This window comes from Vipera berus, assembly GCF_964194415.1.
Source record: "Vipera berus genome assembly, chromosome: 2".
Taxonomy (NCBI): domain Eukaryota; kingdom Metazoa; phylum Chordata; class Lepidosauria; order Squamata; family Viperidae; genus Vipera; species Vipera berus.
Window position 1 is genome coordinate 80,222,704 of NC_138203.1, and position 12,720 is coordinate 80,235,423.

At 36.7% G+C, this 12,720-nt stretch overlaps 1 protein-coding gene across 1 annotated transcript in view; it reads left to right on the forward strand.

Annotated features, from left to right (window-relative positions):
- Positions 1-12,720, forward strand: part of CNTLN (centlein) — a gene marked incomplete at both ends in the record, with an annotated part of 198,071 nt that overhangs the window by 165,593 nt on the left and 19,758 nt on the right. Inside the window, 2 exons of the mRNA XM_081318884.1 lie at positions 1,270-1,407; positions 3,198-3,383. Coding sequence (XP_081175010.1) covers positions 1,270-1,407; positions 3,198-3,383 — 324 coding nt within the window. The remainder of the gene's footprint in view (positions 1-1,269; positions 1,408-3,197; positions 3,384-12,720) is intronic.

Sequence of the window (12,720 nt, forward strand, 5' to 3'; positions counted from 1 at the left end):
TTATTTTACATCAAGAAACTGAATTTCATCGGATTGTAGTAGCCACCATTATGATTACTACCGTTTCATTAAAGCCATTGAATAAGTTAATGTGATAATTAAATGCTTCCCAGTAGTTTGGGTATGTTGTTCAGCTGGAATGTCACATCTCTGTTTCTTGAAAAGAGACATCAAAGAAGGTTCTTCTTGCAGTGTAAATCAGGAGAAAATACCACAAAGGGAAAGAACGATGACCTATAAATTATTTTTATACCAATAGTTATATGTGATCCCTTCCATTGTTATATATTTAATGATTCCATTTTATGCCCTTCTGAAAGTTGTTTTCTTCATAAATATTTAATGCATTTCTCTGATGCTTAAACAGATTGGAAGAGAAAATGCCCCTTAGTACCGCTGCAGTGTATTTTAGCCCTGTTTTATAGCGAACAAGTCACATGTGTAGGAATCTCTTAGGCTGAAAATCGTAACATCCAAGAAACATGAAAAACAACGCACTACTTTGATTCTTTTTTAAAGCAGGTGCTAGTTTTCCCCCGATGTGAACATAGTTTCTGCTGGCAGTCATACATTGTCAGTTCCAGACAAAACTATCTTGCTCTGTGTATATGAGACATCACTTAGATACTGTCAGCCCAAGAGACAAAATTGGCAGGGTAGGAAAAAAAAACTCAGACAATATAAAACTGAATCAGGATAATTTCTTGGAGGCAGTATGAAAAAAGCATTTCAGAGACCTTTGTTATGCTATGCAACGAGGTGGTGATGGGGTTTTAATTATTAAAAATGTTGCAATTTGCTGGCAACATTCAGTTGGGGGGGGAAAAGTCAAGCCTATCATTTGCAAAAATACGATCTCTTTAGGTACGCTTTGTAAATTGATTCCTTTTTTATATATAGATTTGTTTTACAAATAATAAGTAGCTATTAACTGTTGGACTGTATTATTTGTAATTTTTCCCAACAGTACCGTAGGTTGACATGTTAGCAAGTTTCAGAGTTTTTAAGTACTAGCATTTGGTTTCTTGCCCATGAATTTGATAAATAGTATAATGTTGCAGTCACATGGCCACTTAACCTACAAATAAATCCTATTGACTTCAATGGGTAGTATCCATGTTTGAATAGTAGCCAAGATAGCCTGCATTCTATTCAGAAGGTAAGTGGATTATGTACAATTAGATGTGTGTAGTATTTTGATAGTGTTGATTTTCCATCTAAATTATTTAAATGCTTTCCTTAATAGTTTTTCTCTGGATACTGTTCCAGGCAAAGGCATTAACTGAGGACTGTTCAAATAAAAAAATATCCATTGATTCATTAAAGCAAAGGCTTAATGTAGCTACCAAAGAAAGGGCACAGTATGAACAGATGTATCACAGAACTAAAGAAGACTTGGAGAAAAAGGTACACAATTATAGTTATTGTGGATGATTAAGATGATGAGGATTTATTAGACTTACATCCTGCCTTCAGTTCATCAGGGTACCAATAAAAATGAGGTGTACAAAAAATACGAAAGAAAACACAGTTAAACAATTTAAAATATAGGCTAATGAAATTATTAAATTATTTAACAAACCGCCCTATGTTTTCTGGTGCACATTTTTTTTACAAGTAAATAGTTCCATGTTCGGTGCCTTTGCATTTTTAATTTGCCCATAGTAGCATTTGTCTTGAGTTTTATTTCAAGCCATATAACATATGGTTGCAATTCAGAAGAAATTTCTGAAGTTGAATTACATTAATTATAATAGAATGTTGGAATGCTTTTAACTAGGGTGAGATATAATTTTCTAAAATATACTATTTTATAGTAGCATTCTCCCTCTCCTTGGACTTTAATGTATGTAGCCTTATCAGACAAATATTTTCTACAACAGGTGAGAAACCAGAAAGCAAAGCTCTAATGAAATTTGCTTTCTTCTCCCACTATCCCTTTTTGTTAGGCAAAGTTCTGAATGAATTCATATAATGCCAGGTGATTCTACATTTTGGAGTTCCTTTATTTTTTTCCCCTGTTTCTAGATAAAGCAAAGATTTGAAGGAGATGTCAGTGTCACACTGAATTATGTCTAACAAAGCACCTAGAAAGAAAGTTTGGATGCATTCTATTGTTACGGGCTTTAATCCTATATTATAAATCTTTTTCTGGATTTTACAAATTCTCTTCCCATAGATTCTAAGCCATTCTGTCTGGTTGAGCATAAACCTGTTTCAGCTTTTCCTACAGCTTCAATACAGGAAACACGAGCTTTTTAGAGCCAACATACTCAGGTATAATAAGCACTCAATACTGGACAGTTTACAGAGGAAGCAGCATCTGGACTTATACAAGATAGACAAGCAGGACATTATTTCCCCTGAGTTTTAAACAACAGACGATCTTAGTGTGTTTTATATCTAACTGGAACAATGGGCAGGAAAGAAGACTATACAGTAGGAGATGGCAATGAGCTTTACGATTAATTTTTTGTAGGATCTTCTAGACACTGCGCTAATTTCTTTCCAATTCAGAAATGCTAGAAGACATGAATGAATGAACCTTTGTTGTCAAAGTACAACCATGTATACATTGAGATTGGCTGAGCCTCCCTTTGTGCCCCACCACCACCACAACTCACAGTGACAACAAACCCACCGTCTTGTTACACCATGTGAGCTAATTGCACACAACACACCGGCCTCGCAAGTTAATCATACGTAAAGTTATTTCCTGTTCAAGAGCCTGACAGCCCATGGATGGAAGCTGTTCTTCAGCCTGTTGGTACAGCTGGCTATACTCCTATATCTCCTACCCGATGGTGGGAGAGTAAAGAGGTACCGACCAGGGTGTGAGTTGTACCTGAGAATTTTCCTCACTCTTCCAAGGCAGCGAGCCCTGGCGATGTCATCCAATGGTGTCAGGACAGCCCACGATGTCTTGTGCTGTGCTCACCACCCTCTATAATACTTTCCTATCCGCGGCTGTCAGGCCAGCATACCAAACCACAATACAGTGCGAGAGGACGCTCTCTATAGTAGACCGGTAAAAGAAGGTCTTTTTTCATTAAAAAAAAATTGAACAGAAATAGAAGACATTTGTGTCCTCATCTTCAGTCTGCTCAAATCAAGTTTTCCCTTTGCCAAAATACACTTAACACATTCAACGATGTGCTGAGCATTTACCAGTTTGATCTGTTGTGATTGTATTTCAGGAATTTAATCTTTCCAGTCTGGAAGCTAAAATGGCAGAGACAGAATATACCATGACTGAACTTGAAACAACGGCCTCTCAACAGCTTCACAGCTTAGCAAGGCAGAGTGAACAGGCCCTTGAAATGGTGCAGAAAAAGTTGATCATGTCCAATGAAAAAGTAGAAGAATTCATAACTTTTGTAAAGGTTTGGCATTTTAAATATGTGTGCTACGTGTAAATATAAATATATATTTGCATTTATACTTGCACAAACACATACACATAACACATTTTGTACAACAATTTATATGTGAGGTATAGCTATTTAAGAGCTGTATATCTATGTCCTTGGGGATGGTTGCCTCACTTTAAAATGGGGCTAAGGGTTTTTTATTGAAATCCGAGGGTCCACTCACTGGAGCCTGTTGCAAAAATATTTGAGGGGAGGGGGCTGAAGATTTCTCTTTCCTTTTTGATTATTAGAACTGAACAGAGTTCTGACTGCTGTTCCCCAGAAAGAGCTACTGCTCATTGTCCCAGGCATTCTTTGTTTCAGTCATATGCAGCCCGGACCATACTGGTTAACAATGGGTTGTCATTTTTTTCAGAATACTATACTATACTCCAGTCTAGGAAAATCTTCAGAACTGATATATGCAAGTAACATCTTCACCACACTATTTGCTATGACCTCAGGTTCTTACATACATCACAGGTTTTACCAGTGTACTGAAATTGGGGGTGGGGGTAATGCTCCAGTGTTTAGCATGCTACATTTAAATGTAATAATAATAGTAATAATAAAAAAGTTGGAAGGGACCTTGGAGGTCATCTAGTCCAGGGGTCAGCAACCTGAAACAGTGAAAGGGCCACTCGGAACCGGTTCCCTCACAAAAGGAAAAACTGGGAGCCGCAAAATGTGCACATGCACGTACATGCGCGCATGCGCAGAACAGGGTTTGACTGAAGAGTGGAGCCAAGGAGAGATATGCACTTACCCTGCATATTTGAATTGATTGGTTGAACTTTTTTAGTCCCACTTTTTTTTTTTGGACTGCACATGGCAGAGGACTGGGAGCCTCAGGAGATGGCTGAAAGAGCCGCATGCGGCTCTGGAGCCGCGGGTTGCAGACCTGTGATCTAGTCCAACCCCCTGCTCAAGCAGGAAACCCGATACCATTTTGGACAAATGGCTGTCCAGTCTCTTCCTAAAAACTTCCAGTGTTGGAGCATTCACCACTTCTGGAGGCAGGTCGTTCCACAGGTTAATTGTTCTAACTGTCAGGAAGTTTCTCCTTACTTCTAGATTGCTTCTCTCCTTGATTAGTTTCCATCCGTTGCTTCTTGTCCTGCCTTCAGTATTATGTATTATGTTTCATTTTCCATTTGATTGTCTGCCCAGCCAGTTTCAGTCTTTTGGAATTTTTTACAATCATTTTTTAGCATATCAAATAGTCTGGCAACATATTCCAAACTGGCCACTTCATTACTTATCTCTAAATTATCAATTCATGTGTTTTGAGCAGCTGGAAGAATTCCCTCATTTCTACCCAGGCATCATATATTAATCTTCCCTAAAATGTATAGAGTTCTAAGCCTTGTGTTACAAAATGATCAGTATGTATTTCACAGCATAATTTTGGTAAAAGCTATTAAACTGTCGCTCCTAATAGATAAACTGGGGGAAAATAAAGATACAGTCTGGAAGTCAAATATTGATGATGATCAGAGCAGTTGCTATTGACATTCCCCAAGTTGCTAAATATTTATGTATAAAAGGTGCTCTGAAATCCTCTTTCCTTTTTCCCCCACAGAATGTTGCTGAAAAACTGAAAATCTTTCTCAGATTTCAGTGAATGCACAAAGTAAACCAGGTTAAAACTCTACTTATATATTTACAAATGCCACTCAGGGGAAATTAAGTTAGCACAGCTAGTATTCTTTCTATTCATACCATCTTTCTTTAATTATATTTCATACTTTTGCTCACTAGGAGAATTCCTATACTTGTGTGCTTTCCTCCGGAGGCTTTTATTTTCACTTTGCTTATGACTGTCCATCTTCTCTCAGGGCTTATGCCGTAAATACTCAATATTCAGCTGAAACTATTTAAAGGAGCTTGTCAGTTGAAAGGCTGACAACCCCAGTTCAAGACCAGAGCATCGCATGACGGGATGAACTCCCGTTCCTTGTCCCAGCTCCTGCCAACCTAGCAGTTTGACAGCATGCAAATGCGAGTAGATAAATAGATACGGCTTCTTTGGGAAAGTAACAGCATTCCATGTGCCTCAGCATATAGTAATTCTGTCCACATGTCCACGGAACGGGGCAATGCTGGCTCCCTGGGCTAAGAAATGGAGATGAGCACTGCCCCCTAGTGTTGGATATATCTCAATAAGGGAAACGTTTATCTTTACCTTTATTTAAAAGAAATGACTTAGACCAGCACTTGTCCATGCTGACTGGGAATTCTAGGGATTATTTCCAGTTACTCTGGAGAGCACTAGGTTTTGGAAAGCTGACCTAGAGAGGCTTTGTGTGATACAGACTTTAATATGTACATGCCTGAATGTTGCATTGTATGGTTGAACACACACATATAGAGGATACATGTGTGTGCATCCTAGTTATACATTTTCTTTGCAATGTCCTTACTGCTTATTTTTTTCTGTGTGGTAATTATGCACCATGTACCTGACCATCTTCCTCCAAGTCAAGTGACTTTTCCCAACTTACTAGATAAGACAGGGGTGTCAAACTCTCAGTGTCACATGACGCGTCACGACATATCATGACTTTTTCCCCTTGCTGGAGCTGGGGTGGTGCGGCTTCTGTGTGACGCATCCAGCCCGCAGGTCGCCAAGTTTGACACCCCTGAGATAAGGGGTTGTCCATCTCGTCTTTCTCTTTCTTTTGACTGATCTCCCTTTCAATATTGTCCTGTCAAACCTTCACATCTTCAGCTTTGAGTTATTTTTAAGTACTGTGTACATCTGCAAAAAAAAACCTATACGTATGTCAGGTTATGTTTTCACAAAAAGGACAGTTAAGAATTGTTGGAATGAAAAACAAAAAATGGATTTGTCATTAAGTAATGACATTTGTGATGATAATTCAAGTAAGCCTTTTTCAAGAGCTGTTTAATAAAAGTTTCATTCAGAGATCTCTTGTCATGAGCTTTTTAAAAAATTATCTACATTCAGATAAATTATATCTATTTACATCAGTAGTAGGCAACATTTTTCCAGCAGAAGCAGGTTAAAAACTTCACCAGAAGACTATCTTCTGTTTTGTTTTTATTTGATCAGATTTTGTTTTGTTTTTTAAGAAAAAGTATGTTCAGTCTGTTTGGAGTAATTAGAAATCTATTTTACTTATTATTAAAAAAAATCTTAAAATTTTCTAGAGGCTACAAGTAGAACATAATGTGTCTACCTATTATATCAGGGGTGGGTGGGTGTTAATAGTAATTTTGTTAAAAAAATAATGCAAACTTTAAAATATTAAAAGGAACGAAGGGAACAGAAAATGAAAATAAGAAAGAAAAAATAAGAATATAGTAAGAAAAAGAAATATAAAAAAGATTGCTTTCCCCTTCATCACAAGTATAAACAATTTTAGTAGCTTATCATCTGCTCTTAAAATAACAACAATAATATCCCATATTCCATCTGTTATCTATAAACAAGTACTTAATGCCTCATCATTTCAACCCTGATCAGCAAAAGTCCAGTAAGGGTTATCAGAGATAACAACAAAGCTATTTTGTCTTTGACCAAATTAACTTTATATTCCTTTCTTTTACTTTTAACAGTTTTAATTTTTAGTTCTTTCAAATAATAAACTAGAACATTTTCCATATCATAATTGTAGCTTGACATTTTAAAATCCACTTAGATCAGTCTCAATCTTGTCATGCAAAGTCAATCTTCTTCCACAGCATCTTATAAACACTATTTATAGAAGCAGACGCGCAACTTCTGGGTTCTTTTTTCAAAAATATCCTTCAGTTTGTCCAGTATTAAAATATGTTGCTTCATTCTGTGTTAGAAAGTGAATCTAAGTGTTTTAAACAGCACTTTTGTGCTGTTTATTAGGGGAAAAAAGGCTTAAATTTGTATTTAAAACTTCTTTTGCTAAGGATTGAAGAAAACTGATCCAAGTTTTCCGACTTGTTGTTAGAAAAGGAGGCAAGGAAAATCTAGTATCCTTTGGAAGGCATCTGGCCATGGTTTGAACAAGATGGCTATTCCCTCTTCTCCCAGAACATTACACCCATCAGAGTCTCTTCGTGAAGAGCAACTGTCTGGAGCGCTTGTGAGTGCTGCTTATCCAAAGAAGAATTGCAAAGTATTGCTGGTCTACTCACCACCTCGCTGTTCCACTCTGGTCATCGGCTTTTAGCTGAGTCCCACTTACTTTGCCTTTTCTTTCCTATATCAGCTTTGACAGAGTTTATAATTAAGGATTTATTTATTTATTTATTTATTTATTTATTTATTTATTTGATTTGTATCAATGAAATATATATGTATTAAGTAAAGTTTACTATAGTTGATTTTTAGGGAAAATATTTTGAAGTAAACGGGAGACAAAGAGAGGAGGGGAAATTTGTCTCTTCCATTGGAGCTTTTATTTTACTGCTAGAAATCACCGAATGCCAGCCGTTATTTGTAGCGTTTATAAAAAATTTAAGGCCTCTATAACTGTCTCTAATAACGTGAGACATTGAAGAGTACAGCACAGTTGCTAAAAAAAACCCAAATGGCTGTTACTTCAATTACCAAACAAAAGAGTTTTAGGGATGCAGTTCTGTGTTTAATTCCTAACTTTGGATTATGTGAATTCTGTGAAGAGTAATCATTTGAAAGAATAGACACGGTTGGACTTCTGGAGATAGTTTGCTGTATGATTTCTCAGGAACTGCCATTTCTTATTTTAACAGGAAATATTTCAGAGTGAAAATAGAACAGTTTGTCCTACTTTTACACACACACACACACACACACACACACACACACACACACGTAAATCTTGTAAAATCCGTTTGCATTCACTTTTAAACTATGAGTTAGTTTATTACAAGAACCAATTTTTATAGTGGTTAAAGCTACAGACTAGGTAGGAGGTCATGAGTCTGGTCCTGTATTAGGCACAAAGCCAGTTGGGCGGCTTTGGGCCAGTCACTCTCTCTCAGTCCTTAGAAAGAGGCAAGGGCAAACCAAAAACCTTGCTAAGAAAACTGCAGGAACTAATGTAGGCAGTCATCTGGAACCAGAAACTGACTTGAAGACAACAACAATAACTATAGTTTACTATATGCGGACTTTCATAAGCTAGGAAAGAAAATTAAATGTTTTAAAATGTAAACCCTTCCCTCATTTTAGAAATTTGCATTGAAAGAATCATCCGATCCCTTTTCTCCATGCTGTTGGAAAAACTTGCTTTTTTAAAAAAAGAAAAGAAAAGAAGGAAAAAAAAAAGCTTTACTGAATATTCTATTCACCGGCTTCCTTGGAAACAAAGTATACACTAAAGCTTTTTTTTTAAGGAACAGCCACGGTAGATTTTTCTGATTAAATTAATTCTCCATCAGAATCACTCTACATGTGGGATTTAGGCAAATTGAATCAAGAGGTCTGGATGGTGACACTGAATATCTATTAGACTGAAAATATAATCATACATTTTGAATTGTAATGATTGAAGTGAGTTTGACTGGATTCTTCGACAGCTACTCAGCTGCAGCAACTTAAAATGTCTCTTTTCTTATGCTCCTGGACGAGGCTAGAGGGCTGGAGCTGGCTTTGTGGTTAAAAAAAACAACAACCTGCCCACTGTACCCTCAATTCCAAAAAGAAAAGTGTTGGCTGCCTTTAGCATTTCTTTTTTTTTTTCAAAGAGCTGTGTGCAGTTGACAAGTTTGATGGTTTTAAGGAGAGGTTTTGGCTTTACTTTCGTGGGTTAAAATCATCAAACTTTACAGGAAACAGCTTGCCAAATGACTGACTGTAAGGCAAGGTTGTATTATATGGAAACTATATTACTTCAGGTTGATGGCCATCGTCCATCACTGGCCAAAGTTAGTCACTTGCTTCATCAGTCATTATACAATCAAAATAAGAATCAAGACTTGTTCTTGAGTAACCAACCTTTTCTAGAACAAAGTGGACAATTTGAAATAAGGCATTTGGATAATGTTAAAACACATGTGAAAGAGGAGCTAGATTGCCTGAACTTTGCATTATAAATGGCCCAGCAGCTTATTAAAACAGATAATTGACTATCAGTAGAAGAACACAGAAGTGGTTCCAATTCTAATACTCTTGCAGTTAAAGTAATATATTGTGATTTATTTGCATTGTTTTCTTTCTCCCCTGTGGTTCATCTATTTTGTTCATAAAACTGTCACTCAGATTCTTCAGGTGCTCAATTTCTTCAGGTACACCAGAATAATTTTCTTTGATGGGGATTTGGAATCTTGTCTGCCAAGATGCTACCTTATGATCCTGATAACAATAAAAATTTTAACTTTGCCTTGGGGCAGCAACTTCAAAGTAAATAGTTTAAAGACCAAATCCTTGCTATAAAATCAAATCATTCTTTGTAGTTCAATTAATATTTAAACCATGTTTTTCACAAATAAAGTATGACTGATCTGCTTATGTAGAAATTACTTTTCAAATTTCCAATAGCTATTTTCTGTGTCTGATTATTTTGAAGAGTTAAAATATACAATGGGGCCTCATCTAGATACGAATAACAAATTGTTATTAAAATGTAGGAAAAATATACATTGATGATGGTGCTTTTCATTTTTACTGCCTTCTTATTTGGAAACAGTGCTAGTTTTATGTGTAATTTGTTTATTAGCTTACCTTTTCTTGCAGTCAGAATTTGGACAGTTGTAGGTTCTTTAGTTTGGATTCCTGCACTAACAGAAGCTGGATTAAGTAGCTTAAGTGATACTTTTCCAATTCTATGATTCCTGTAAAAATTCCTCCACTTTTTCAAAATCAAGATCTTTGAAGTCACCATAGCTGTGGCTTCTTTTAAATTATCTTTGCTTTAGCATGTCATAAAATTATCACTTTAAATTTACATCTATTACTTGTAAAGACTTAGGCGTTCTGTTACAATTTTCACACTTTCCAAAAAATAAAAATAAAACCATAACCAAAAATGTTATGTCTTTCAGCTTTGCAAAATTATTTTAAAGTTTTATCTTCATCAATGTAAAATTCATATTAACTTTTAGTCAGATGATGAAATGTGCCTTTCTACATATTAACTTGTTATTCATGTTCCAGATTATTTGTTAATGACTGGTTTGTTTTTAGTCAGATGATTTGCTCTATAGCTAATTCATTGCTTTCATGTGACAGATACTGCTTTGTTTTTCTTGCATCCTAATGGTCACAAACTAAGTATGACTGTGTAATTCAGATATAATCTCTATAAATCTATAGTAATTAATAGGGTGAAGCTGATCATTTTCCTTCATGCTCATCTATGAGCATATTAGATGCTTTAGAAAAATTGGGTTCATAGGAAGTCACAAGGGGAATTTTATTTTCCATAGTACTTTGGTGAGAAATTTGATTATGCTAATCTAAAACATGTAAGCTTTTATAGTAAAAACTTCATTTAATCTTTGTTACCAACATTAACAAACTTTTGGCTATTAATAGTCCTCTTGTGTTATTATTGGTAAAGAGCATTGAGGAAAATTTAAGTTACCATGAAATCCTGGTACAGGGGTTGGGGAAACCAGTGGACTTTGAGTAATTATAGTTCTGTTCATCGATGGGCCAGAGTCAGTTAGAAGTGCTTAAGAAAATTTAAATCAATATGCTGGGTGCAACAAGACCTTAGTGCCATAGATACAGCAAGATTTAGAGGGTTCTGTACAGGTAATCCTTGACTTAAAACCATTCATTTAGCAACCGTAAAAATTACAGCAACACTGAAAAAAGTAACTTATGACCAGTCCTCACATTGATGACTGTTGCATCATGCCTATGGTCACATGATCAAAATTCTGGGTCTTGGCAACTGGCATTTTTTATGGTTGTAACGTCCCATGGTCATGGTGTCAACGTTCACGACCTTCTCAGCTGGCTTCCAACAAGCAAAGTCAGTTGGGGATGCCACATGATTTACTTAACGACCCCCTTGCTTAGCAACAGAACTTCTGATCTCAGTTGTGGTTGTATGTCGTGGACTACCTGTATCTCTTTATTCTTGTGTGGCAAATCCTAAATCAGTTTTTTTTACTTCAGATATGAAAATTACCATGGCATTGATGGTGTGGACTTAAAAAACCCACTGGAAGGCTTAGTCCCTTTTCTCTTCAGGATGGGGCTTTATTGATTGTAATGCTGTACAAGGGCTTTGATGATTCTTTGCCTGCAGATATGTGTGTGATAAAGGTTCTGGCCACCTACAGATAGTCAGAGAGTTGCCTAAATAGGACATTGCAAATCCGCAGAATTTCAAACCAAACAGTAAAATTTTTACCGTTTAAACTGCCATGAACTTTCCCTTTATTCATAATTGTGTATAAGACAATTCATCTTTAGAACCATTTCAAAGATTCCAAGCTCAAAAGGAACATATGCATTCCTAGAGTTTGGTTTTGAAGTTGGAACATGACATATTTTGCGTTGTGCTGGTAGTTTTGATTGGATAAAGTAATAATACAGGAAGAAGTTGAATGCCGAGATGGAACAACAGGCATTTAAATAAGAGAGCAGTCCTGGTTTTGACGGCCAGACACAGGAACAGGATTCCTACAATGGACTAACCATCTAAAATCAGAACTAATGAGCATGTGCAAGAAAATATATTTGAGAATCAAGAGGTTGAACCTGATGCGACCAAACAATTGAACATACACTTCTAGACCCCTGAGACTCATACTTTCTGTGGTATTGCCATTTTTCTTTGTGACAAAACTAGAATATGCTCTTGGTTCTTTCCTAGAAAAGGCATTGGGACAATTGCAGAATAAGTTTGGTTCCAAGAAGCCTGAGTAGCCTCCTTCCACACTAAAACCATGTAACTGCTGAACTGGCTGATGACCATTTGTGATTCTCAGCTTATATGACCCAGTAGTAAAGGCAAACATTGTTAGGGACATGCCTCATTGTGGAATTGGCCCAGATTGAAGAGAGGAAAACTGACCAGATCCATCAGAAAGAGATGGGATCGTCTAGTGCAGGGGTAGGTAACCTCGGCTCTTTTATGACTCATGGACTTTAACTCCCAGAATTCCTGAGTCAGCTATGCCGAGGTTACCTACACCTGATCTAGTGTATCTGTACAACAGCAGCAGCAGCCAGGTCCTCAACAGTAACAAAAGATTCTCCTTGGGCCCAAGTCTGACATCCTTGTCTGGGAGAAGACTACCGCACTTTCACAAGAAAAATCAATAACCTGTTGAAATCTGCATTGCGCATGACCATGATGGCTGTCTGCTGTTTCTGAGTTCCTAGGGAGGAACGGATTTCGGCTTTGTTGGGTGGCCATGGGACTTTTTT